We start from the raw sequence: 25878 nt of genomic DNA, 5'->3' as shown, positions 1-25878 counted from the left end.
TATCTATTTATTATTCCATTATTATTATTATATCTATTATTTCCAGTCCCTCTTCTAGTAGCCTGGAAAATATACCATCTGATCCCCCAATTTTATACGGTTTAAAGAGTAGGTACGTGTTCTGTTCTCCTTAGTAAGCTCGACAAATATTCCTGGTTTAATTCTTTGATGTACTAAAAAAATGAGGATATCTCTTGTGATTGTGTGATTTCATATCGAGGACGAAAGGCACTCTGGCCGAAACAGCTGTAGTGATAATAATTTAAAATAAATTTTGTGGAAGTGTTGAAAACAAAAGTTTTCATTGTTTTATTGTTTCATTTCATATTGTGTTAACTCGTTTGTGGTAATATTTATTGTAAGTTCAAAATCTTGTTTTGCAGACATAAAGTTTTGAGCATCTTCATGGATTGCGTTTTTCCAACCCTTAAAATCTCGATGTGCTTGTTCGCTTGCTTTTAAGCCTATGGTAGCCTAAAGACACTTTCTAGAGCAATCCTTCTTACCTGTTGTACAGACGAAGAAGGTCCAATATTATCTTTAAGTCTGCAGTGGGCATGATAACATTGAATTCGTGATTTCTAGACAAACGAGTCGTTGCACTTAACTGGATTAACGTCTTTGTTGCGTTATTTGGTTCCGCTAAACCAGCGCAGCCTACATAACTAATTTTCACAAAACTCCAGAGGAAGGCGCTGATAACACTCTCTCCGGAGGCTTTCGCCGGTGTCATATTCGTGCTTAGAGACCTCAAAAACCCCCCGAGAAACAAAATTGGGCTCATTTTTATCAATATTCTTTGAGTTATACATTTTTATCTTAAGTGCTTAACAATTCACTTTTAAAATGCTTTTTTCTAATGTGCAAATGCAGTTTTTTGTTTCTTCATGATCACATACACATATCACAAAATTTGTAGAGATTATTACAAATTATATTCCCAAAACCGCATTCAAATCCATCTTACATTAAGCAAAAAATCGATACTCTATTATGGTTGGAAATAAAACTAAGAGAACACTTGAAACAGTATATATTAATCTCAGTATTCGAATCAAATATAATAACATGAAAATTTTATAATGCATATTTAAAGTTGAATATACGAGGGAAACTTGTATTATTTTCAAAAATACATGTAATACTTCTTAATACTTATAAAAGACACATAATTGTAAAATACATAACAATTACAGTTAATATTAGAAAAACTGCAATAATAGAGGTAGTAATCCAAAGTCTATCTTCAGAATCTTCAACTACTTTCTCCACTGGTCCTGTGCCGAAAATCTTTCTATTTTTGGTGTAAGGAATGAGGCCTATCATCAGCCCTGAGATTACTACCCAAATTGCCGCCTGGTAAAAGGCTTGTTGCCAACTGTTAGTGACATCATATAAATGACCTAAAAATAAAATGTTCATTATCGTTTATTTTAATAGTTGATGCAAAAACTACAAACAATAAGTTTTATTTATTTTCAATTTTAAACGGAATATATCGAAAGCGTGAAATATAAACAACAAAATTAAATTACTTCTACAGGGTGTCTCAGAGTAGAATTTTAGTTTTAAATCAATAAAACTCTGTTTCAGAACCTGTTAGAAAAACATTTATTATGACAATAGACACAGAGAACATGCGGATTTTATTTCTTAAATAACACGTCGGTTAGATGTTGACCATCTCGCTCGTACCACTCTTGCAATCTGGATCGCAAATTGAGAAAGACGCACTCACACATATTCACTGTAATGTTGTTAATAGCGTTGCGAATATTTTGCTTCAGCTATTCAATGGTGGCTGGTGGGTTAGCGTAGACGATGTTCTTTAAATATCCCCACAGGAAAAAATCTAAAGAAGTAAGGTCAGGAGATCTTGGGGGAAAACGGATATCACCATTTTCTGAAATCAGTGTGCCTGGAAAAATTTCTGTTAGGGCGTTTATTGAAGTATTCGCTGTGTGTGGCGTAACACCGTCTTGCAATTCTGGACGTAGCCAATTCCGCAACATGGCAGTGTATAGTGCACTGGTGTCAGTTAGCGTGCGACCCCTAATATCTTCAAAAAAAGTAGAGTCCGATGATCCCCGATGCAGACATGCCACACCAAACCGCCATCTTTCTTGAATGCAACTGTTTCTGGTGTAATTCGTGTGGATTTTCAGGACACCAGTAGCGAGCATTGTGCTTGTTGACAAATAGCTACCGTCATCCCAAAAACGAGTCATCATCTCCTCAGAAAAATTTTTCCTCAGTAAGTGATCAGTTTCTTTCAAATATTGGCTGAACTGAATTTTGTAAGGGTGAAAACTTAAATCGTTCTTTAAAATACGCTGGATACTAGCGCGAGACAAATTTAACACTTGTGCATGTTTGCGAAGTAAACCCAATATTGACAGGAGTTCGAATAGCTTTGGTTTGCCTGGATGTTTCACATTTGTAACATTTTTTTTCTCTAAATTTCTTTACCCATGCGTGCAGTAATATCGCGGATGGTGCATCACCCACGCGTATAATATTGTACCGCGCACAAAAATGCCGCCGAGCAACTGTACAGAAATCGTTGGCTTTAAAATACGCCTCAACCATGTAGGCATGCTGCGTCTTCGTCCACTGTTCCATGGTAACTGAAATCCGCACGTGTCGGCTACACGGCTGACGTATTGTTTCCATGAAATTTCGAACAGGGTCGGCGTAAGGTAAGTTTAAATACTAAAATCTACTCTGAGACACCCTGTATATAGTTAACATACCAATAATGAAAAATTGTACAATTTTATGGACAAAGCTTACAAAAAGTCAGAAAAATTACAATAACAATAATTTAAAATTTACTAAAATTACATAAATCGTCAATATCACAAAATAAAAGATAATATAATACACGATATATTGCAAAATTTTAATAAATTGCAAATTGCATAAGAAAACCTTATAAATAAAACAAATATACCTATATAAAAATACCTTAGTTAGTTGTACATAAAATACTGTAATTTCGTAGTTATGCTTTAAGAAACTCTTCTACTGAATAGTATGGTCTTTCAAATAGTTAGGCTTTTGTAATTTTACGGAACTTAAGGAAAGAAGTTGCAGATTTTAGTTGCAAAGGGAGATGGTTCTATAATTTTATTGCTGAATATAATATAAATTTCTTTACTAATTCAATGGACGGGATCGGTAAATACAGATCAAAGGTTAAATTTCTAGTGGAGTAGTAATGATTAGGTCTTGCTGGAAAAACATTTAGTTGTTTACGAATTAAGCAAACAGTTTCTAAAATATATAAAGAGGGAAGAGTTCAAATCCCGTGATTTTCGAAGTAGCTTCTGCAATGTGTTATTCTACTGAGGCCAAAAAGATACCGTATTGCTCTTTTTTGTACGAGGCATGTTTTTTAAGTAAATACCGTTTTGCGATTCCAATTTGCGCAGCGCTACGGTCGGCGTTCCGCGCATGAGCGCTGGTTACCTATATCTCTTGTCTAGGCACTGACGCCATTACAGTCTGATTCTTCATTGTATACTTGTTTACTCCAGTGTTTAAGATGCCTCCAACAATCGTGAGTCACGCTAATTGTGAAGTACGGGCTGTTATACGATTTCTTAGTGTTAAAGGCGTAAAACCGATCGATATTCATCGTGAGATCGTTGAAGTTTATGGACAAAACATTATAAGTGATGGAATGGTAAGGAAATAGGTGAGAGCAATTAAAGATGGCCGCACAAATGTGCATGATATAGAACGGAGTGGGTGTCCTTCGGTCGTAAATGAAAATTTGGTGCAGAAAGTGGACGAAAAGGTGAGAGAAAATAGACGCTTTACAATTTCATCATTGTCCGACTGCTTTCCTCAGTATTCTAGTAGTGTTTTGTATCGCATTGTTACCGAGAACTTGATTTACCGGAAATTATGTTCAGGTTGGGTTCCAAAAATGTTGACGGATTTGCACAAAACCCAATGTTTAGGCAGTGCATTGACTTTCCTTGAGCGGTACCACAGTGAAGGTGAAGATTTTTTAGACCAAATTGTTACTGGTGTCGAAACGAGGGTGGCCTACGTCACACCAGAATCGAAACAACAATCCATGGAATGACGATATTCATCATCACCCAAAAGAGTGAAGTTTAAGCAAACATTTTCTGCCCGGAAAATCATGTGCACAGTTTTTTGGGACAGAAAATGAGTATTGCTAGTGGAGTTTCTGCCTCGTAATGAGACAATCAATGCAGCGTCTTATTGTGAGACATTGAAAAATCTGCGTCGTGCAATCCAGAACAAAAGACGTGGCAAGTTGAGTAAGGGTATAGTTTTGCTGCATGACAATGCCTGTCCACATGTGGCTAATCAGACCAAAGATCTCATCAAATCATTTAAATGGGAAACTCTAGATCATCCTAGATACAACCCTGATCTGACGCCCAGCGACTACCATTTGTTCCAGCACTTGAAGAAACACCTGGGCGGTCAGCGTCTTCAAGACGATAACGAAGTCAAAACATTTGTGATGCAGTGGTTAACAAGTCAGGCGGCAGAATTTTATCAGGAGGGTATTCAAAAACTGGTGCCACGTTATGACAAGTGCCACAATATTCACGGAAATTATGTAGAAAATTACATTAAGGTACAGGCTTTCATGTAAAAATAAAATTATTGCCATATCTTTGCACGTCTTTTTTTAATTCCAAAACGGTACTTACTTAAAAAACACGCCTCGTAATTAAAAATAGCATCATATTGGGCAGCTGTACTAGAACCCCAAAAAGGAAGACCATATCAAAGATGAGACTCAAACAAATAATGTTATTTTAAAAGATGCTAAATTGATGCTTTCTTTAAAACAGATCTTATTGCATAGCAGGCTGAGGCCAGTTTCTTACTTATAAATCTATATGAAGGGACCATTTAAGGTTGCTGTCTATAAAAATACCAAGAAATTTTACAGAATCAACGATACTGATCTGGCTATTATTAAGAAGCAAAGGTTGGAGAGCTCCTTTATAGGATAATGCTTCTATCTTATCCACGTTAAAAGAAAGTAAATTAGAGTCGGAACAAGTTTTTATTTTAAGTAGATCAAAAGTTATGGTTGCATGAAGAGTTGCAATATTAGAGTTTCTCCAGGTGATACTGGTATCATCAGCAAAAAGAAAAATTTTTCCATCGATTTTTAAGTTGGTGATGTCATTTATAAAGATAAGGAAAAATAGAGGACCCAATACTGAACCTTGCGGTACTCCATATTCAATGCTTTTGTGACTAGAGTCAGTATAATTTACTAACTAGTTGTTTTCTATTCCTTAAGTAATATTGGAACCAATTCAAAGAAATACCTCGAATTCCGTAGAAATTTAGTTTTTTTATCAAAATGACGTGATTTACACAACCAAAGGCTTTGGCATAATCACAAAAAACAGTGGCAGTGTAAAGATTATTGTTTAGTGCGCGATAGACCTCATGTAGTACAGAAAACATAGCATCACTGATACATTTATTAGATAAAAAGCAGAAATGACTTTGTGATAAAATGTTGTTTTCAACAAGAAAGGACATAGTCGGGCTTTTATAAGTCTATCAATAATTTTGGATAGAACCGGTAGTAAGGCAAAAGATCTACAGTTGCAGACATTTGATTTTTCACCACCGTTATGAAGAGGAATAATAATGGCTGTCTTTAGGAACTCTGGAAATATACCTTTTTCAAAGGAATTATTAGTGAGACCAGGATTTCTAACACATTTTTTGGGAGATTTAAGAAAATTTTTATGGATAGTCCATCAGTACTACAGGAAGATTTGCTTTTGATACTGCTGATTGTTTGGATCAGTTCAGATTTATCAACTGGTTTTATAAAGAATGAATTCGAGACCTTTTTTGAATTGGGAAGATAGGAAATAGGATCTTGTTGTGGCAAAATAGTTGATGTTACATTTTTACTCACATTAACGAAGTATTCATTTAGATTTTCAGGGTTTGGAAGAGAAAATGTTTGAGCTGTGTTAGTTTTATTTCGAAGATCGTTTATTATGGACCAAGTTTCTTTTACAACATTTTTAGAGCTTTCCTTTTAGCCGTTTTTATAAGTTCCTCTGTACTTAGAGAATATTCAGTGACAAAACGTTAGTAGTAAATTTCTTAATGTAGAATAGTGAACGCATATTCTTGGTTGATATGTGGATACCTTTGGTAGTCCAGGGTTTGTGATGTTTTGACTTAATTGTAATTAAAATAAATGCCTTATTGAAAATACAGACAAGAAACCAACTAAAGCAAGAATCCATAATAAGTAAAATAACTAGAGAACAATTGGAATGGCTTGAAAGAGAGTACGACCAATAAAAAGATAATGGATAAATGAAATTATAAAAGCAGGTAAGGTCAGAGGTATGAACTACACAGAAAGGAAAATGTCATGGAAAAATAAAAATCCGACACTCCAGTGGGTACAATAGAGTGTACCCACTTTAACAAAGTTAAAAGAAGATTTTCATGTGCTCTACAAAGTCAGCATCTCAGCTTTACATATATCGATTGCAGAGTCTCGTGCATGTATAATGGCTTCCATGTGTAAAGAAATAAACTAATTAAAAAAGTAAAAAAAATCCGGTATTCGCTCCGTGTGTGATCTTAGACGAGATAGGTAAAACTATAGCAGCGTGAGAGCGATTAAATATGGAAAAATTGAACGACTTTTTTGGTACTGTTTATATAAAAAAAAACGGGTGTGGAAGTCCAGTGGGACTGCCGGTAGAAGTTATACTTCTATACACGCGTTCGCCGTTAAAAATTTATATAGGAGTCAATCTGCACAATCATTACATATGTAATGTTATAGGTAAGAAAGAGCAGAAAGATAAAAAATATTAGTTATATAGGTATATGGTGCATCGTTTGCTGTATATAAACATTTGACCTGTAATAGGAGTATAGTAAATGAAGGATTGTATCTCAATATTTTAATGAAAATATATATTTTTATTTTTATATATGTATAAAAGGAGTTGAATGCAAAAAAATACTCTGCAGTACACTTTACACATACTCTGCAGTAAAATTCATTGTTTATTTTGTTATTAATATAAAAATTACAATACAATAAATACACTGCAACATAATTCAATATAATAATACAATATAAATTAAAATGTAATATTCATAAGTATTTAAAACTGCCAATATACATAACTTACTTTACGAAGATAAAAATAAAAAACCAACAACTCGGATTATGTTGTAAATTTTCATTTTATTTTAAAATGTATGTTTTTTGCGTATATTACATATATTTAATAAGATTAACGTGAGGATTTTAAAAATAAAAAAGGAAATTCATAATTGGGATTCGAACTCACAACCACCAGCGTATGAACCAAACACGTAAAAGGATTTGCCAATTAGACATGACACTAACGGATTTGAAAATTGACAGTTCTCGGTAAAACAGTGATTATTTTGAAATACAAAAGCATAAAATAATTATAAACGTTTAATTTTAAATAATACCAAACATATCACATAAATAATAATATTAATACATATTATATTATATATAATATTATATATATATATACAATATTATATTATATATATATATATATATATAATATAATATATACAAAAGGAACATTTTTATTTTCGAGAGAGGAAAAGAGAGAGAAAATATATCTTCTGTCTCTCTCTTACTCATTATCTTACATATGTAATGGTTTCACAGATTCACTCTCATGCAAATTTCCAACGCCGACCGTGCGTATAGAAGTATAACTTCAAAAATGAATGTAAAATGGGTTTGAAAACATGTTGAATATGTAGTTGCAGTAACACGAACAACAGTGAGTAAGAATTATTATTTCTATGATTTTGGATACTGGTTATTATTTAATTATACTTTTTAACATTTTAGTTTTAGCTAAATAACTGCCACATCTGTTGTGTAGGGGACGTGAAAATCGGTCAATTATGCGCACTTTGAAATGTTTTTCAATATCTTCTTCTTCTTTTTGTGTAGATATGCCTCTATCTGTTTTTCAATGTGCCTCCAGTAAGTAGTCATTTCATCGTTTTGGTAGTTTTCCCACTGATTATCTTTCTAATGGGGAATCGTCTCTTGCCGTCTTTACTACTCTATTAGTCGTCATTCGGCTTATATGATCGTTCCATTCTTCTCTTTCTTATCCAATAAGTTCTCCACTTTGCATCTCCGTCTTATATCTGTTCTTCTACCTCTGTCAAATAGTGTTTTATCGTATCTGCCGTTTCTAGCATTATTTTTATTCTCTTTGTGTCGGGTCGTATTTCTGCCGCGTATATCATTATTGGTATGATGACCTGTTTTGTAAATTCTGCCTTTCATTTCTTTCCCGATATTTTTATCCATATTGTTTCATTCAAACATGCAGCGGCTCTGTTTGCTCTATTCACTTGACCTTCCACTTCTGTTTCGAGCTTTCCGTAGCTAGATAGATCTAGATACCTAGATATTTAAACTCCATCACTTGTTCTATTATTTGAGCCTCGTTTCAAATTATATCTTAGATTTGCTGTCATAATCATTCCTTTTTTTTTTGGGAAATTTACATGTTAAATTTTTTGGCGCTTATTAAATTGGTGCAGCATACGTTGTAAATCATTTTCACTTTGAGAAATTAGTATGATAAAATAGATAGATAGATATTCACCATTGACTACGGTATAGTCTAAATCAAATATTACAAAAGAATATATTCTAAGCGTAGAAACAAAATGGAATACAAACTGATGTATGCGCAACTAGAAATCTGTAGAAGTTGACCAAACGACGCTGTTAATGTTCAAGAAATGAGGAAGAGTTATTGATTCAAGAGGCTAATTAACATCATTACCCGCCGCAAATGATTATCAGTGTTCCCCCTACATTTTCCCTTTTTTACGAGCAATTAAATAACATGAGGGGTCTGGAGGCAGAACCGAACATTTCCACCAGCCGAGAGTTTCTTTGATCTACTATAAGACGAAGTTACTATTGTGTATACAAGGCTACAATAGTAAAAAAACTAATTAAAAACTAACGTGTTTATGTAGACATGGGCCGAACATATTGCAACATATTTTTTTAATAAGTATTTTATAAAATAATTTTTAATATGTGACGTTTGTGGACAAACTTAGTGTTAAAGTAAGTAAAAAGTAAGTAAGTAAAAAAACAATGTTGATTGGTTGCCTAGCAACATGTAATTAGTCTTAATGAGACAAAAATGATATATATAATTTTTGTTTAGAATATTGTATGAAACGGTGCAGAAAAAAACTTTCTGGCACAGAAATGTCACTTTCCGGCACATTAATGTCATATTTCAATATTGTAAGAAAACATCAAATTTGTTACATAAAATTATGCAGAAATATTACTTACCGGCGTAAGGAGGACCCAACAAAAGACCAATACCCATACACATTAACTGCAAACCATATGCAGTTGTAAACCGATCTAAGGGAACCAGCTCCACTATAATTCCCGGGGTGAAGGAATATGTGCTCGCTACAAAAACTCCAAATAACGCTGCACATATTTCGATCATTATAAAACTGTTCGTGAAAAACATTAAACCAGCGCAAGAAACTCCGGTGAGTACTAAACATATTGCGTATGTTTTTGTAATACTCATCCATGGTTGATCTCCTGCCCAACCCAAAAAAATCTAAAACAGAAGAAACATTATGAACAATTATACAATTGCTTATAATTAATTATCTAATATTTCTAATGGTAATTTGAAGAGTAACACTTGATTACACACTTTATAATTCTATTGATTATATTAATAGATTATATTAAGTTTATGTTAATGGGAATATGATTTACGATAATAAATTACATTCTTATGTTAGTTTTTTATTTTATTTTATTTCTTTAAATTATTGTTTGCTTAATCTTTCCGCCTCTACAATTTGCTGTATCTACTTCTTGCTTGGCCATTTTGTGCCATTCTTTGTTTCGTGTAATATTCGTTTCATTCGCATCAGGTGTCCGTATCAGTTCAATTATCTCATGAATGGGGCTGCAGAAAGTCACACTCTATTGACTACTGTTCAATCCTAGACGATCAGTTCCTAGTGCGAAGGACAGAGAGTAATTTACCAGTTCGATGGTTTGATTTAACCAAATCCTAAACATTGTCATTATAGTTAAATATATTAAGTCAATGTCATTAATAAAAATTTAACATTGGTTCACGGTGGTATAATCGCTGATAAGAGATATAAAAAAGAACATATTAGATCGAATTGTGGATAGCTTTTTTTTAATCTCAAGTTGGTTTAGAATGGAAACGTTTGTCCTATGAGCTGTCCAAGGTATGTGCAGCATTCTTCTCTTGCACCACATCTAAAAGGCATCAATTTTTTGGCACTCGCATCCGCGAAGAGTCAGGTCTCTGCCCCGTATAGAAATATTGAGAATACAAGGGCATTCACCATTCTCATCTTGATATTTTGTGAGATAGATCTGTCTTTCCAAACTTTAGTTAGGTGACTAACTTTAGTTAGGTGAATTGGTATCGCATTTTTTGCCATACCAATACGTCTCCGAACTTCTGTTTCACAGTTACCATCAGTTATACTAGATCCACGATAGACAAAACTGTCGTATTCCTGTAACATGTTAGTAAGTTGAATAGTGTGGAATCTGTCGACCACCATTATTTTTGTCTAACTTTATTGATTTTCAGGCCAACTGTATTGCTTTCGTACTCAACTCTTCGCAGGTGATTAAACATTTCTTGCTCATTTGCTGCTACCTCGTTATTTTTATACAGCTCGCCACAGTAGTTTCGCTATGTTTCCAATATTTTGTCAGTATCGGTCTTTAAATTACCTTCTTTATCTATTACAGACTACGTTTGAGACTTGAATTCTCTGGTAAGAAGCTTGATCGTCTGAAATAAATCTCTCGATTCATTTAGACAGCCATGTTCCTCTATCTCTCTGCATATTTGAGAGATGTAATCAACTTTGTCTTTGCGGCACTGTTTTTTGATTTCTTTCGATAACGCTCTATATTCATCGTTTATTCCGTGTCTAATTTTTCTGTTCTTTTCTGCGTTGAATCACAGTCCACGTATTATCGGATATCCACGGTTTACGGCAAGTGGAAACCACTGCCTCACAGTGTTTTGTAGCCTCGATTATCTTATCTTTGATATAGATCTAAGTCCTCTTAGGGCCACTATCTACTTGGTCTAAACAAAGAGCTTTTTGTAGGTTTTGTTAAAAGTAATTGATTTTTGATGGATTTGGAGACATGACTTTTCTCAGTGGTCTTCTTTTGGAGACTTTAAAACGAAGTCGAACGTTCAATACCAGGAGTTGAAGATCGCTTCCACAGTCTGTGCCAGGATATGTTTTACAGTTCATGGCCGACGACTTACATCTTGATCTTAGTAGGATGTAGTCTATTTGATTTCTCGTTCGTTCATCTGAGCTGCGCTATGTGTATAACCTCCGTGGATGATGTTGATAGAACGTGTTTGTAATTGTAATATTTTGTTCTTCACAGAACTCCACTAGACGGTCGCCATTCTCATTTCTCTGTCCCAGTCCATTTTTGCCCAGCACTCCTTCAATATTTTCATTGGACGACCCTACTTTGGCGTTAGAATCTCCTAAAATTATGATTAGTGCTAACATTTTCTTCTAGACGACCATAGAACCTGTTGATGTCTTCTTCTTGTGCAGCTGTTGTAGGAGCGCATATCTGGACAAGGTGTAGGGTATTGGGGATTTTAATGTACATGTAGGTAAATTCAAGAGGATATGAAGCGATTCTTAAAGGACTATGCTTTCGAATCTTTAGAGGCTTTGATCATGAAAAAACTCTCATCCTATTTGTGAAGGACTAAGAAATGTGGATCCAAAACGTGGAAAAGAACGAATAGAAATCGATTACTTTCGCTACGTTGCTCTATATGATGTAAATATCCCTGATTACTCTGAATTGGCAGCATATAATAATACAGTTATACACCAATTGTTGGAATAATACCAAAACTACCTCATAATTTATACCGTTGGGTCAAAAAGAACTGATGGCACACCGACCTTTATAATATCCAATCAGATTCCCAATACAGATCACAAAAAAATACAAATTACATAAATATACATCTATTTTTTCAACTGAAGCCATAGCAATGCAAAAAGTACTAAAATATGCACAATAGAAAGGCAACGCTTCTAAGATTTTAACATCTCTCTGGCACCAGCGGATGTACCTCCAACTAATACCAATATTCAACAGGAGGATAGACGACAAAAATTACTCTCTTTAAAAATAGATAACTGGTCGTTAAAAGATTTTATGGTGGCTCAATTAACTAAAACAATAATAGGTTGATATGTTCCATATAGAATAATACTTTTGAATTGTGAGTAGAGTCTTTTCTTTTTATATTATATTATGCAAAACCTGTAGCACGCTCGTTCAATTGTTTGAATTGTCTGCCATTTTCTCTTTTATTTTATTTCTATATTCTATATTTCTATAAGAAAATTGTTGAACGTACCATTAATATTTGTCAATAAACAAATGTCACATTACTTTCCTTTGTGACTCCATGAAAGTACTGTCATTTAACATTTTTTTGTAGTATAATTATGCGTTTGGCTTTTGCAATGGCGATAAAGAAATCGCAAGGCCAATAGTTGGAAGTTTGCGGAATTAACTTATTCGTGTTTCCTCCTCCTCCCAAGTGCCTTCTCTGTTGAGGTTGGCGATCAATATGGCAAATTTCTCTGTGTTGTGGGCTTGATGAATTAAATCATTTCCTCTTGTGTGGGTCCAATCTCTGATGTTTCGTAGCCAAGATGTTTTCTTTCGATCCCTTTTATTTCGTGTTTCGCGCATGGACAATTATACGTCGCGTTCTCGTGTGTTGGAAAACCGTGATTATTGTATAATTAAGTACATAAAAAAAGAACAACAAAATTGTTTATCAGAAAGCATTAAAGTGATTAAACTTTTTCATACAGAATGTTTTTGAGTATTTTTTTTGGTTGTCTGTTACTTTTTGGTTATTGAACTTTGACACATTTAATTAAGGCGGTACGAAGGTCGCCTGGTGAGCAAGTTAGATATAATTTTCAATAATTAATCTTTTATTAAAGATACCAATAAATGGTTTATATAATCAAAGTATTTATTTTGCAAATAAAAATAGATTTGATTGATTTCTTTATATACATGTTACACATAAATAGATATAAAAGTAATTTTAGAAAACGAACTTACAGTATATGTATTGTATTCTAATTATGATTATCCATTATATATATAGATATATAGATCTGTTATAATGCGTACTTACCATTCCTATGGTATTTGTGATACCTATGTTTGATATCGTGAGTGAAGCATCTTCATTGGAATAATCGTGTTTTGTCATGTGTTCCACCAAATAAAAATATGGCACTATAAACCAAACAAAAAGGGTTATAGTTGAGAGGGACAGCAAGAAAAAATGTAGTTCTAAGAACAAGGAAAAATCGCACATTCCCTTCACCAATTCTAGAAGTTCATCGTACCATTTCTATAAAATGTGTTATGTTATACCAATAGCATCATTTACTATAGAGAAAAATAATCAAAAGTGCTCAAAATAGTTAATCAATAAGTTTCCATGAGGATTTTATCAACGTCTGTTAAAAAACGTGTTGAAATGAAACAGATGGGTATACGAAGATGTATTAAACTGCAGCACTTTTAAAACGCCACGATTTTTATCGAGTTATGTTGTATTTCAAACATGAGACATTTTTTGTTTATGTACAGACAGGAGATAAAAAAGCGCTGCAGCTGTGTCTAGTCTGTTCGTTTTAAAATGTTTAAAGATCCTGAAATTTTTATTATATAAGATGAATTAAAGTTTATTATATTTAAAATACTTCTGGATGAGAATTCGCATCTTTTGGCAACTCGACGTACTGTCCTACTGATCCTAATATATAATAATATTCCAGACTTGATAGATTTTTATATTAAGAATATATTATCAAATTACATTGAAATAGAAGATGGCTTTGACATGAATTCAGACCATTCTTCAATCGATTTATTTTGAAGTAGTTCTGAAACTATCTTTTGGTAACATATTTGACACAGATATTTTTAAGAATTGTCAAACTTTTATTTCAGAATGTTTTTGAAAACGATTTCGGGATTGGAAGCCGAAACAACAAAACTAAATTAAAAAGCAGCGTTCAAGAGCTTCGACTTAACCACAGAATAAGTAACAATCAGAATGCCCACTCTCAGATGCCGCCTTTGAAGTATGTCAGCACGCGATCGCCATATTTTAAACGGAAACATAGGCTCGAATTGAGAAATTTGTGACAAGCTACAACAGAACTGTAATTTAAATTTTTAGAGATTAATAATTTAGTAAATTTGACAGTAATCACTTTCCTATCTTGATTTCTAATTCTATCAGCAAACCCAGAGCAAAAATTTCAAAATGGAAATTATCTCACGCTAACTGGAAGAACTTTTCAGACTGCATTGAAAACAAGATCAACCAGCTACAACTACCAGAAGATCCTGATATAGCACTAGACTCCCTAGTGAGTTTAATCACTCTGGCTGCCCAAACGCAGATTGGAACATGCACAATATCGTCTTCTCGTAAAACTGTACCCTGGTGGAATACTGAATGTAAGAAAGCTATCCGAGAAAACAAAACAGCATTAAATAAATATCGTAGAATCAGAACCGAGTCAAACCTGATTAAATTTAAACAACTAAAAGCTATAGCGCGAAGAGTGATCAAACAAAGCAAAAAAGACTGCTGGAATAAATACATATCTTCCATATCTATTGACGCCCCTTCCAGTCAAGTTTGGAAGAAAATTAAACAAATGCACGGAAAAACAACACACTTGTCAATTTCAGCGCTCAGTTATCATAATTCAATAGTAACTGAAGATGATCAAATTGCTAAAATTATGGCAACTCATTTTCATAATAAAAGCAAAAACAACAACTACACAAATACTCTGACTCAACATAAAGATCTTCCTTCTACTACAGATCTCTCAGATGACCTTCTCGCTTTAAACGCACCTTTTACTTTTCAAGAGCTTTCCTTTGCTATATCTACCTTAAAAAATTCTGCAGCAGGAATTGACAATATACCCTCCATATTCCTCAAAAATTTAGCCCTCAATGGACTTACAAAATTACTTTCATTTTATAATCTTCTTTGGATCAACGAAAAGTTTCCCAACCTGTGGAGACAATCCATCATTCTTCCAATTAAAAAACCCGACAAACCTTCAATAGAGCCATCCTCTTATAGACCGATTTCATTAACATGTTGCATGTGCAAATTAATGGAAAAACTAATCAATAATAAACTTAACTGGTTTTCTGAAAAGCACAATATAATTAGCTCCGTTCAATCGGGATTTAGACCACATCGAAGCGCTATGGACAATTTAGTATTGCTACAAAACCATATAACCGAGAATTTCAATAAGCAACATGATACAGTTGTGGCGGCCTTCGATATTGAAAACGCCTTCGATACTATTCCAAAGAATGTAATATTACAGAAACTTATCGATAATAATATTACAGGCAATATTTACACGTTCATAAATAACTTCTTAAATCACCGTAAATTTAAAGTTGCAATAAACGGTATTGAGTCAAATGTTTTTGAACAGCTCAATGGTGTACCTCAAGGCTTTGTTTTAAGTCCAATTCTGTTTAACTTAGCAATTAATGATATGTCAAAAGAAGTTCGCCAACCGGTAAAAGCTCTGCTGTACGCTGATGATCTACTTAATTACTGTAGTGGAGCAAGCATATCCAGTACATCAAATCTTATTCAAAATGCTGTAAACAACGTATATTCTTGGTCCACACAACACGGCATCAAACTTTCCAGCTCAAAATCTAGGATACTAAGATTTACCAAAAAGCAAAGCGTTCAAAACCCGGAAATATATTTAAACGATGTTCCTTTACCTACAGTAAATAATCATAAAATCTTGGGCCTAATATTCGATCAGAAGTTAAACTGGAAAATACACTTAAAAAAACTAAAGGACAACTGTGCTGGTAAACTAAATATATTGAAAACACTTGCACATCATCAATGGGGAGCTGAAGAAAATATGTTATTGAGAATCTATACAGCTCTTATGATTATGGATGCATGCTCTACATGACCGCCTGTAATACTTATCTTAAATCCCTAAACTCAATACAAACGACCTCCTTACGTATATGCCTAGGTGCATTTCGATCTAGCCCCGCCGAAAGCATGTGCGTTGAAGCTTTGGAACCTCCTCTTTTCATACGACGTCAGCTTTTACTCTCTTCCTATTTCACTAGAGTTTCAGCCAACCCAAAAAACCCAGTACTTAAGCTCATTAACATCCCCCACGCTCCTGAAAATAGAGACAGATCTGTTTACCCCCTACCACAATTAGTAAATCCTTTGCTAGCAGCCATAGACCTGAATATAACTACCCCCATCAGTACTTCCAATAATCCTCCATGGACCAATAAAAAAAGAAGACACTCCTAACCACCTCCTTAGACAATTATTTCAAGAAACAATAAATGCAAAACAGTACAACCAAGTTCTTTATACCGACGCATCTAAAGATGAAAAGAATACTGGCTGTGCTGTATGTACCGAAAACATAACTTTAGCTTTATATCGACTACCAACCACTTGTAGTATTCACACTGCAGAATTATATGGTATCCTTAAAGCTCTTGAAATGACTTCTCCCAATACCAAATCTCTAGCTATGTGCACTGATTCTCTTTCCTCAATTCAGTCCATTGCTAACATATACTCGTTAAATCCGATAGTCCAAAAAATCCAACACATCTGTCATCAAAACCACAGCAGAGGAACATCAATAACCATTCTTTGGACCCCATCTCATGTAGGGATCACTGGAAATGAGTCTGCAGACATCGCAGCAAGAAAAGCAAGTTGTTCTGACCTAAGCCAAGAAAAAATTCAAATTCATCAAGATCTAGCAGCAACCATAAAACAAAACACTCGTAAAATATGGCAAAATCATTGGAATGGACAAAACACAAAACTGTACATAATCAATCCCACTGTATACTCATTTAAGATACCTACAATGACTAGGAGGGACAAACTCATCATTCGAAGACTTCGAATAGGACACACTCGCTTCACTCACGGATACCTGATGACTTCCGAAAACCCACCTGCTTGTGAACATTGTGATTCTCTCCGTCTTACAGTAGAACACTTACTCGTTGAATCCAGTTTTATATATTATAGAATATATAGATTAGCGCATAATATAACCGGTAACCTGAAACAGATACTTAGTTCGCCTAATGTGTACAGTGCTCTAATTGACTTTTTAAAAGATTGCAGATTATATTATCGGATATAACAAATATTGCAACATTGTTTGTTAAAAAAAAACAAAGTTTGTAACATTATATGTAACTATGTTAACTATCTGTAACTTACTGTATTTATCTTATAATGTAATAATCTTATATGAATAATGTAATACTCCAGACGTTCTTGTACCCGTGTCAATGGCCATAGATGTCGAGACACGTTAATTTCAATAAAAAAAAAAAATTTAGTAAATTTAAAATAATTTAATTTATTCTTCAACTAAAAGCACGAATAAAATAGCGTATATTACGTCTACGGTTGCTGTAAATAAATTAAACCAGGTTAATTTTTCTATGCACAACAGATAAAATTTCACTGAACAGCACTTTTTCCGTTTAAAACATGGCCGATTCCGTCTGCGCGAACGAGATGCACGTACTTATCTTGACAATTAGAGTGGGCATTCTCATTGTTTATTATTCTGTGACAGTAACAGTAGAAAATAAATACCTACATGTGTTGTGCCGTCCTTCTTGATGTACTCGTAGAACAACTCATTCCAGATGTAGAAAGAAATATCAAAATTTAAGCAAATATTGGAAACAAACCTGTTTGATTATCACAGAAAAATCACCAAAAATAAAATGTTTTCCATCAAACCTAACCTAACCTAAAATCAAATCTAACAACACACAAGAGAGATCAAAATACTGCATTTATAAAATACCCCCTGCATGCAACAATTTCTACGTTGGAGAAACCGCAAGATCACTAAGTGTCAGGATAAACAAGCATTAAAAATACATGTTTGGGATAATAAGCACAGAGTACGATGGAAAGATGCATCAATAATCATGAAATAAACATACATAAAAAAAGAAAAATCAAAGAAGCAGCCCTCATCTTACTCAATGAACAAAAATGTGTAGCAAACTCATCAGCAAAATCTAGCAGACTGTGGTTGCCAATACTAAAAAAAGAAGTCAAAAACAAGAATATACCAACAATAGCCGATTAATATTGATAATCAATCTCAATCCGCTATTAGATTACCTTGTAGAATCAATCGACAATTGGATGCAGACGTATATCATGGGTGGCCAATCTAAGAAATGATCTATTTAGTGCTGCTGACAATAGAATAAGATGGGTCAATGAGGAGATCACTAGAAGATAGGCACCTTCAGAAGAAAGAAAAAAGCAGATTAAGAAAGATGAGACACATAGTCAAAAATAATGTACAATACATATGCAACACACAATACACAAACACTCACCAAAAAAGGCATAAAGCACAACAAATAATGCAGAAACACAGATAATCAGAATGTGAAGCTCCATAGGGCAAAAAATCCACCCTCACAGCTTTCCAGCCAAAGCATAGCTGTTGACAAACCTCTTCAAAACTTTGACGGTTATACACCCTTTTTAACACAATTCTTAAATAATCATACTTTTTTGAAAACGATTTCCAGACTAAAAATCGAAATATCAAAGTTTTAGTTAAAATTATAATTTTCATTAGAATAAATTGTGGCTTAATCTAATATTAACACAATTTTTAACTTGAACATGCCACAAGAAAACACTTTTAGAACCTTATTGATTGGCTAAATTAAAATTTGACAAAACAAAGCATTACTTAATTGTATCGATTTATTACATACTTATAAAATGAAGCTGATTTATAAGAGGGCGACAAAAAAAATCGTCTCGAGTTAATCCGCTGAGTAGATTATTTGATTGTATTTTTAATTTTTCCTGAGTGAGTTTGTCACTCAATGTTTCAGGTAATTAAAATTTATGACTTATTTTGTTGCGTGTTTGTTGGCTATTAGTTTATACTTGGTGATACTCGGTGGGATATAGGTAATATAAGCATTATCATATCAATTTTATGCTGTTATGCACGGAAACGACTAAAATATTTTAATTTTTTGACTTAAATGTTTTTTAACTCTTCTACGTATTGTTCTTCTTATTATTACATTACCTGGCTAGAAATTAATACGAAAATTCAAAGAAATTTATGAGAATTAATTTACTAAAAAATATGTAGATGTTTAAAGAGCAAATTGGCAAATTTTCGATGCCTTTGTGAATTATCTTGGCATGTTAATTTCTATAAATTTAAAACTTTTGAAGAGACTGTATTTTTAGTTTAACTCTGTCTAGAGATTATTATTTTTATCGCTTCGAATACGTCAAGTGTGTGTACTTATAAGTTCCCTTTTTGTAATAAATTATGTTTGGGGTTAGAATACGCATAGTTCTCATGAACGAGCACGATTCTTTTTTTTTTAACTACTTCCTTCAAGTATTAATCTCACATAAACCCTCAAAATGTAATTAGTTTTGGCCATGATTAAAGTAAAGTGGTGAAATATTCCCATGAAAAACGAAAACCATCCCTGTTTTTTTTGAATAAGCTTAACCTAATTTCATCCTCAGTTCTTAGCTGTCTATGATGTTTAGACTCTTAGCCAATATCTCGTGTTGTTTAGTTGTGATGAAACCTGCATAAAATGCAATAAGCTTAATAATATTACTCTTTGTCAATCTATCTAAATTCGGTAATTTTTATTGCAATCTTTTTATCTTTCGTATGAGGATTCATTTTTCTCAATCTTAGAGGCGCTTTGTCTCCTTTTTGAACTTTTTTTTATTAGGATGCTTGATCTCCATTCTTGAGAAATCTGTTTTGTTCTATTATTTTTTGGATTAGTTTTAATAGTTGTTTGGTCAGATCTGGTCCTCCCTACTTTAGGAGTTCGTTCGCTATTCTGTCCTCTCCTGGTGATTTTCTATTTTTTAATTTCCTTAATGCTTCCTTTACCCCTTCCTCCTCAATAGTTATTTCTTTGTTTGTCGTCACCTCTGATGTTGGTGGTTCATAATCGTCACCTTTAGCAAATAGGAATCGACAGTATTCTACCCATGTTTCCTTCTGAATGTGTTTCGTTTTATTAGTTCGTTCATCTCTTTTCTTTCTCCTCTGATGATTCTCCATATTTTTTTGTGTTCCGTAGAAGCGTGTTCCATCTGTTTTGAGAAGCTTTACCAGTGTTCCCTTTTTATTTGTCTAACTAAAGTATTCATTACATTTCTGATTCGTTTATACAGGTTATATGTCTGTTGTGTTCTGTATTGTAAAAAGGCTTTCTTATTTTCTTCACATTCTGTCTTCACTTCCTCTCTAAACCATGGTGTTGTCTTTTTTGATATGTTAGTGTTCGTTACATTCCTCTCTTCAAGAGATTCTGTTGCTGCGTTAATTATGTTATTTTTGAGTTTTTCCTAGCTTTCCTCGATGTTATCGTTTTCTAGTTAGGTTATGTTTGGTAACAAATATTAATATAAATAAGACAATATAAAAAAACTGAAGGATTCATCACTTGCACATTATAAATAAAAAAAATAGACATGACTATGTGTAAAATTATTACATATTATCATAATTTATTAAGCGACCCATGTTAGTTAGCACTTTTGATATTTTCTTACTTATGACAAAGTTTATTTCTACACTTACTCATGTACTTACCTCGTTCTCATCTTTTTTTAAAGTTAGAGTAGAAACTCTGTATATATTTGGGCAACTGGAAGCTTTAAATCTATATTTGTGAGTATTAAAGATTGCTCCACGGTGTATCAATGACTGTCTGTGTACTTTAAGATTTTTAAAATAGTTTTGTCGTTGTGCTTGGGCTATTTGTGCCTTGATTTTCGGAACAGTTGGAACTTTTAGGATTCCAGTAGGTTTTTTACTACGTTTTTCAGCCAATAACGGTTCTTGTGCTTCCACATCTTTATGTTGTACTGATTCCTAAAATTATGAAATACATTTTAATTTTTACAATATGAAAATATATGATTATTATATGATGAAAAAAAAAATACCTCAGTGGCACAATGGTAAGCGCTCAGTTACTGAGCGTGAAACTCGGTTCAAGCCGTTCAATGAATTCAAATCAAGCCGGAGACTGACTGACACAACGTTCATTTTGCGTTGTTGGTAAGGGATGTTTATTTCGATAAGGATGAACATGTGTGTGTTCCCGTTCAGGATCTTTCGATTCTCTTCAGGCTAGATTTGAATGTGTTGATTGTTGTCGTCGAACGCAAAAACAGTCCGAAAAGCATAGTGTGGTAGTAGTGGAGCATCTTGGCGGCTGTTGAGATGGAGTCACTACTTGAATCAGAGGTAATAGGCTTGTTTGTATGGATGTGATTTTCTTTCCAGAATGTAGTGCATGTGTTTTGAGCTAAATGCGACACCACCGTGTCTCTACGTACTATTGTTCTTGCAGACGTTTTTACGTCTACATCCAACTTCAAAACTAAATTTTGTCGTTGGGTGTTTTCGTTAAAGCCAGGCCTCACCAGCTTTCGAGAGGCGGCTTGCCGCAGATGGCCCAGTGTGAATGTGTTTGTGTTAGCCTGACGCTAACGCTTGTGATGGACGCTACCATTTCGATGTTACTTTAGTTCCGTCAGTTCCCTAGACAGACCCTTCCGACCCCAGAATTTGTGTCATGCACAGGATTCTGTTGTCGGCCGGATGCCCCAGCGACGAGAATACTTCGGTAGCAGAAAGAGGACCCCTTTCACTGTCATGCTAGGTTAAATGTTGTGTGTTTGAATGTGTTTGAGTGTGAGTCTGAATCGGCAGAGACGAAAACCGTGTTCTCTAGTAACCATTGTTCCTGCAGCCGTTTGTACGTCTGCGACCAATTTCAGAACTAGCGTATTGCACTAAAATTCGTGTTGTCTTGCGTTAACGGCCGGCTTCGTCGGCGTTCGATAGACGGTTTCGGCATCTGCCGATTCAGGTGAGAAAATAGTTGCGGTTATTTTCTCAGAGACGGACAGGTATCATTGAGTAGTGAGATTGGGAAACCGCAAAAAACCAATCTCCTCCAGTCCGGGGTAAGGAAAAGGATTGGGCTATAGGTGAGTAGGGTAAGCTAGCAGTGTGACTTCAAGGATGTCAGCGTATTCATTCGGGTGTTCGTCAATGCAAGCCTGCATTAGAATGGACGGAATATGAAGTTTTTTGATTTTGGGTTTCCGGGATTTGGCCTTACGTGACCTAGATGAGAGCAAGAACTTTTTAGGACGTTTTGAGTGATGGATGGGGGGACGTTGATTGCTCTGTGGGTAAAGTTCCTGTTGAGAGTTTTGATTCTCTCGATACGGAGCTGGGAATTTTTATTAAAAAAAAAACAAAGAAATTCTTGTCTTTGTCCGATAGCTATCCACTCGAGTTACCAAGATCTGCATAGAATAGTCATGAAATGTTAAAAAATTACATTTTTCCCATGTAATTCATGATATTAATTAAAATAAGGGAGCTGGAAGCTTTGTTTTGAGTGATACCATTCTCAGTCGGCACTAGCTGCGTAAGTTTCCTTATTTCTTCTGCGTCACCTGCCCCTATAAGTCAGTTAAGTAATTGATTCAAGTCGTCCTTGGGAATTTGATATGTTTCAGTTAATTCGTTAGTATCTTTTAATTGTGATCGCTTCATACTCCATATTTGTTTTTAAATGCCCCAAAAATAATAAAAAATAAAAATTGAAGAATTTGAGTTTAAATTACCTAGGGTTCTATCTACTAGCTTAGCCCGATAATAAATTTATAATTAATTTAATAAATTCTCGTACCCACTTGTAACTTGTTACCCACGTGAAAGTAGTTTTCACGTCTGTTAAATGAGCCGAGTTGCCACATTAGCTGTTCAATGTATGCAATTAACTGTGTATAGTCCCTATAGTCCTGACTGAAACCCTTTAAACTTGCCTGTAAGGTATTTTCCGAGATACTATATATTCCTAACTTTGAGAATAAGAACACTCTTCCTAACTGAGTCCAAAGCCTAGTTTACATGAGTCGAGTAGCCGTTCAAGTTACTTGTACAAGTAATTTTAATCAAGTATTCAAGTTTGAAGGGCATTTAAGTAAAGCATTTAAACTATTCAAGTAAAATAACTGAACTTAACAGCGGTTCAGAGAACAGAGAAAAATGAAGCGGAAAAGATCATCTGTTCCAACACCAGCCTTTTTATGTTTGGCAATTTTAGTAAGTCTCTGGGAATATTCATGCTCAGGTTTTTTATTTTGTTCTTCACATCATGACGATCAAAATCATATGTTTTCATTTATTGTTCAATTTTATTAATACCAGAATCCCTAATTTGTTTATTTCTATACTGACTACTAGATATATCCCAAAGACATGTTTGTTCTTCATACGACTCCACAAACTGCAATGTTGTCTCCTCATTCCACTTCTATTTTTTTTAAAGAAAATTCAAATACTTCAAAATCGACCTTACCTAGATGAACAATTCTTGACAGCGAGTATGTATTCACTTGATTGAACGACTGTTTACAAGAAACAAGTGTGAGGAAGGCCGTTCAAGTATGGTCCCACCACCACTGCGTTCCGTTGTGGGAGGCCCCTTCTTGAACAAGTAAGTTGGATGGCTTTCAAGTTACTTGACTCGCTTGGCTGCTTGGTCAAGTTCTTGATCAAGCGCTTGAATATTTGTCTACACGATTCAAGTTACTAGTTTCCAGTTATTTGCTCAAGTAACTTGAACAGCTACTCGATTCATGTAAACCTTACTTTATTGCTATTACCTTAATAATGCCTAAAACAGTCGCAGATAAAAAAAAAAAAAAAAAAAAAAAAAAAAAAAAAAAAAAAAAAAAAAAAAAAAAAAAAAAAAAAATTCCAAACTATTGTTTAAAAGCCTGCAAAACATTGTACCACTGCGAGGGTTTGACAGCTACACTAAAATAAAACATTGAAATGCGTCGAAAAGACACACTTGGCAATTATATCTAAGTGTTATCATACATAATATCTATATAATATCTCACCTTGCCGTTTAATACATGATCTTCTTTCCCCTCCTTTTTAAGTGTCATACAAACTCTAACAGGCACTCGTTCCACAAGAGAAGCGTCTCCAGCTAATATATTTAGACCTTTATCAGATGTACTTCTACTTAAAAGTAAACTAGGAAAATTTTCTAAAATTATGTTATATAATTTTCTATTTGAACTAAGTTGCTCTAATACTTCGACAGGCACCTAAAACATTAGACAATAAATTATATAATATTAACGTTTGCTAATTATATGAATGTAAACGCGTTAAGAAATGCTAAAGAACTTTTAGATTCAAAATCAGAAGAACCTAAAACAGATAATATCTAACCACGTCGATTTATTAGATGCCATAACACCACCGATATCAACAAATATTCGAGGATACTAAAAATACCATGTTGAAAACGGAAATAAAAAGTGTTTTTAGTGTTTTGAGACATGGTAACAGAGTAACAACACATGGAAATCAAATGATGTGTTTAGTAGCCACACAAACATCACTCCATCAAACCTTAGAAATCCGCTTTTTAGATAAACTTTTGAGATGATTATGCATCATTAACATGAGAGATGCGTCATTAACAGAGAGAAAATATGGTTCAATGGTAGGTTAAAAACTGTTTACGAAACCGTATCAGGGATTCGTGGACAGACAACCGAATTTAGCGAAAGCTATAGTTTGGGAAAAGAGTCAATAGTCTTCCAGGCTGAAGTATTTATAATAATAGCTTGTAATGACAGAATTATTAGACGAGACTACAGAAAGAAATCAATAAATATCTTTACCGACAGCCAAGCTTCGATTTTAGCACCAAAGAACCCATTTACGCTTCGATTTTAGCACCAAAGAACCCATTTACCAAGTCAAACTGGTAAAAGATCTGCAAGGATCTTCCTAATAAACTGGCACGAAACAATAAAGTGTATCTAGAAAAAAACATAGGTAATCGCGACACGAAGAAGTACAAAGGAGCGAACAAGTAGAGTCTTTGACAAATTAAGGTTTTTGGGAATCCTTGAATGTCTAGAACGATTCTGCGACATCGCGAAAGGTAAGGTAGACCGAGGATAGTTGTAACAATTTCTGTATTACTGCACACTTCATCGTGCTTCTTAAGCACAATATTATGCAGTTTTGGAAAACTGTTATATTAAGTTTTGACTATATTTTGGCGGAGATAGAAAGACATGGCTCATTAATTTACCAAATAAAAACATAATTTATATAGCGGTGTCAATTGTTACATTTGTACCTCTCCTGGACACAATTGTGACAAACTTTGGGACAATTGTAACAACTTGATATATATCACAAAAACTAAAAAAATAGTAGAAACAAAATAATATTTATTTCTTCAAAACAACTACATAGGTACCTAGCTAATATTGATGGAACATTTTTAAAAATTTGAAACATAAGTATTTATTTAATCTTCTCTGCAATGAATGCAGTAAAAACATAAATTATCGTCATCATCTCTGTGACATTTTACCCATTCCTCATCATGTTTGTCATTGAAGTATAGCTGGAAACAGTACAATCACTGAGCATCATTATCATCCGATGAGCTTAAGTCTGTCTCCTTTTTTTCTTCAA

The 25878-nt window shown here is 34.0% G+C and overlaps 1 protein-coding gene across 3 annotated transcripts in view; it reads right to left on the bottom strand.

Annotated features, from left to right (window-relative positions):
* Positions 1-1018: 1018 nt before the first annotated feature.
* LOC140448150 (monocarboxylate transporter 9-like) overlaps positions 1019-25878 on the bottom strand; it is a 78296-nt gene continuing 53436 nt past the window's right edge. For all 3 annotated transcript variants that reach the window (XM_072541241.1, XM_072541243.1, XM_072541242.1), the window contains exons 4-8: positions 24270-24482; positions 20926-21207; positions 13341-13562; positions 9392-9677; positions 1019-1403 (exon numbers count right to left, since the gene is read on the bottom strand). In XM_072541241.1, the coding sequence (XP_072397342.1) occupies positions 1156-1403; positions 9392-9677; positions 13341-13562; positions 20926-21207; positions 24270-24482 (1251 nt within the window). In that variant the 3' untranslated portion in view covers positions 1019-1155. The remainder of the gene's footprint in view (positions 1404-9391; positions 9678-13340; positions 13563-20925; positions 21208-24269; positions 24483-25878) is intronic.

This window comes from Diabrotica undecimpunctata, chromosome 8, assembly GCF_040954645.1.
Source record: "Diabrotica undecimpunctata isolate CICGRU chromosome 8, icDiaUnde3, whole genome shotgun sequence".
NCBI lineage: Eukaryota > Metazoa > Arthropoda > Insecta > Coleoptera > Chrysomelidae > Diabrotica > Diabrotica undecimpunctata.
Note: the sequence above shows the minus strand (reverse complement) of the source record. Positions and strands in the feature narration are given on the sequence as shown.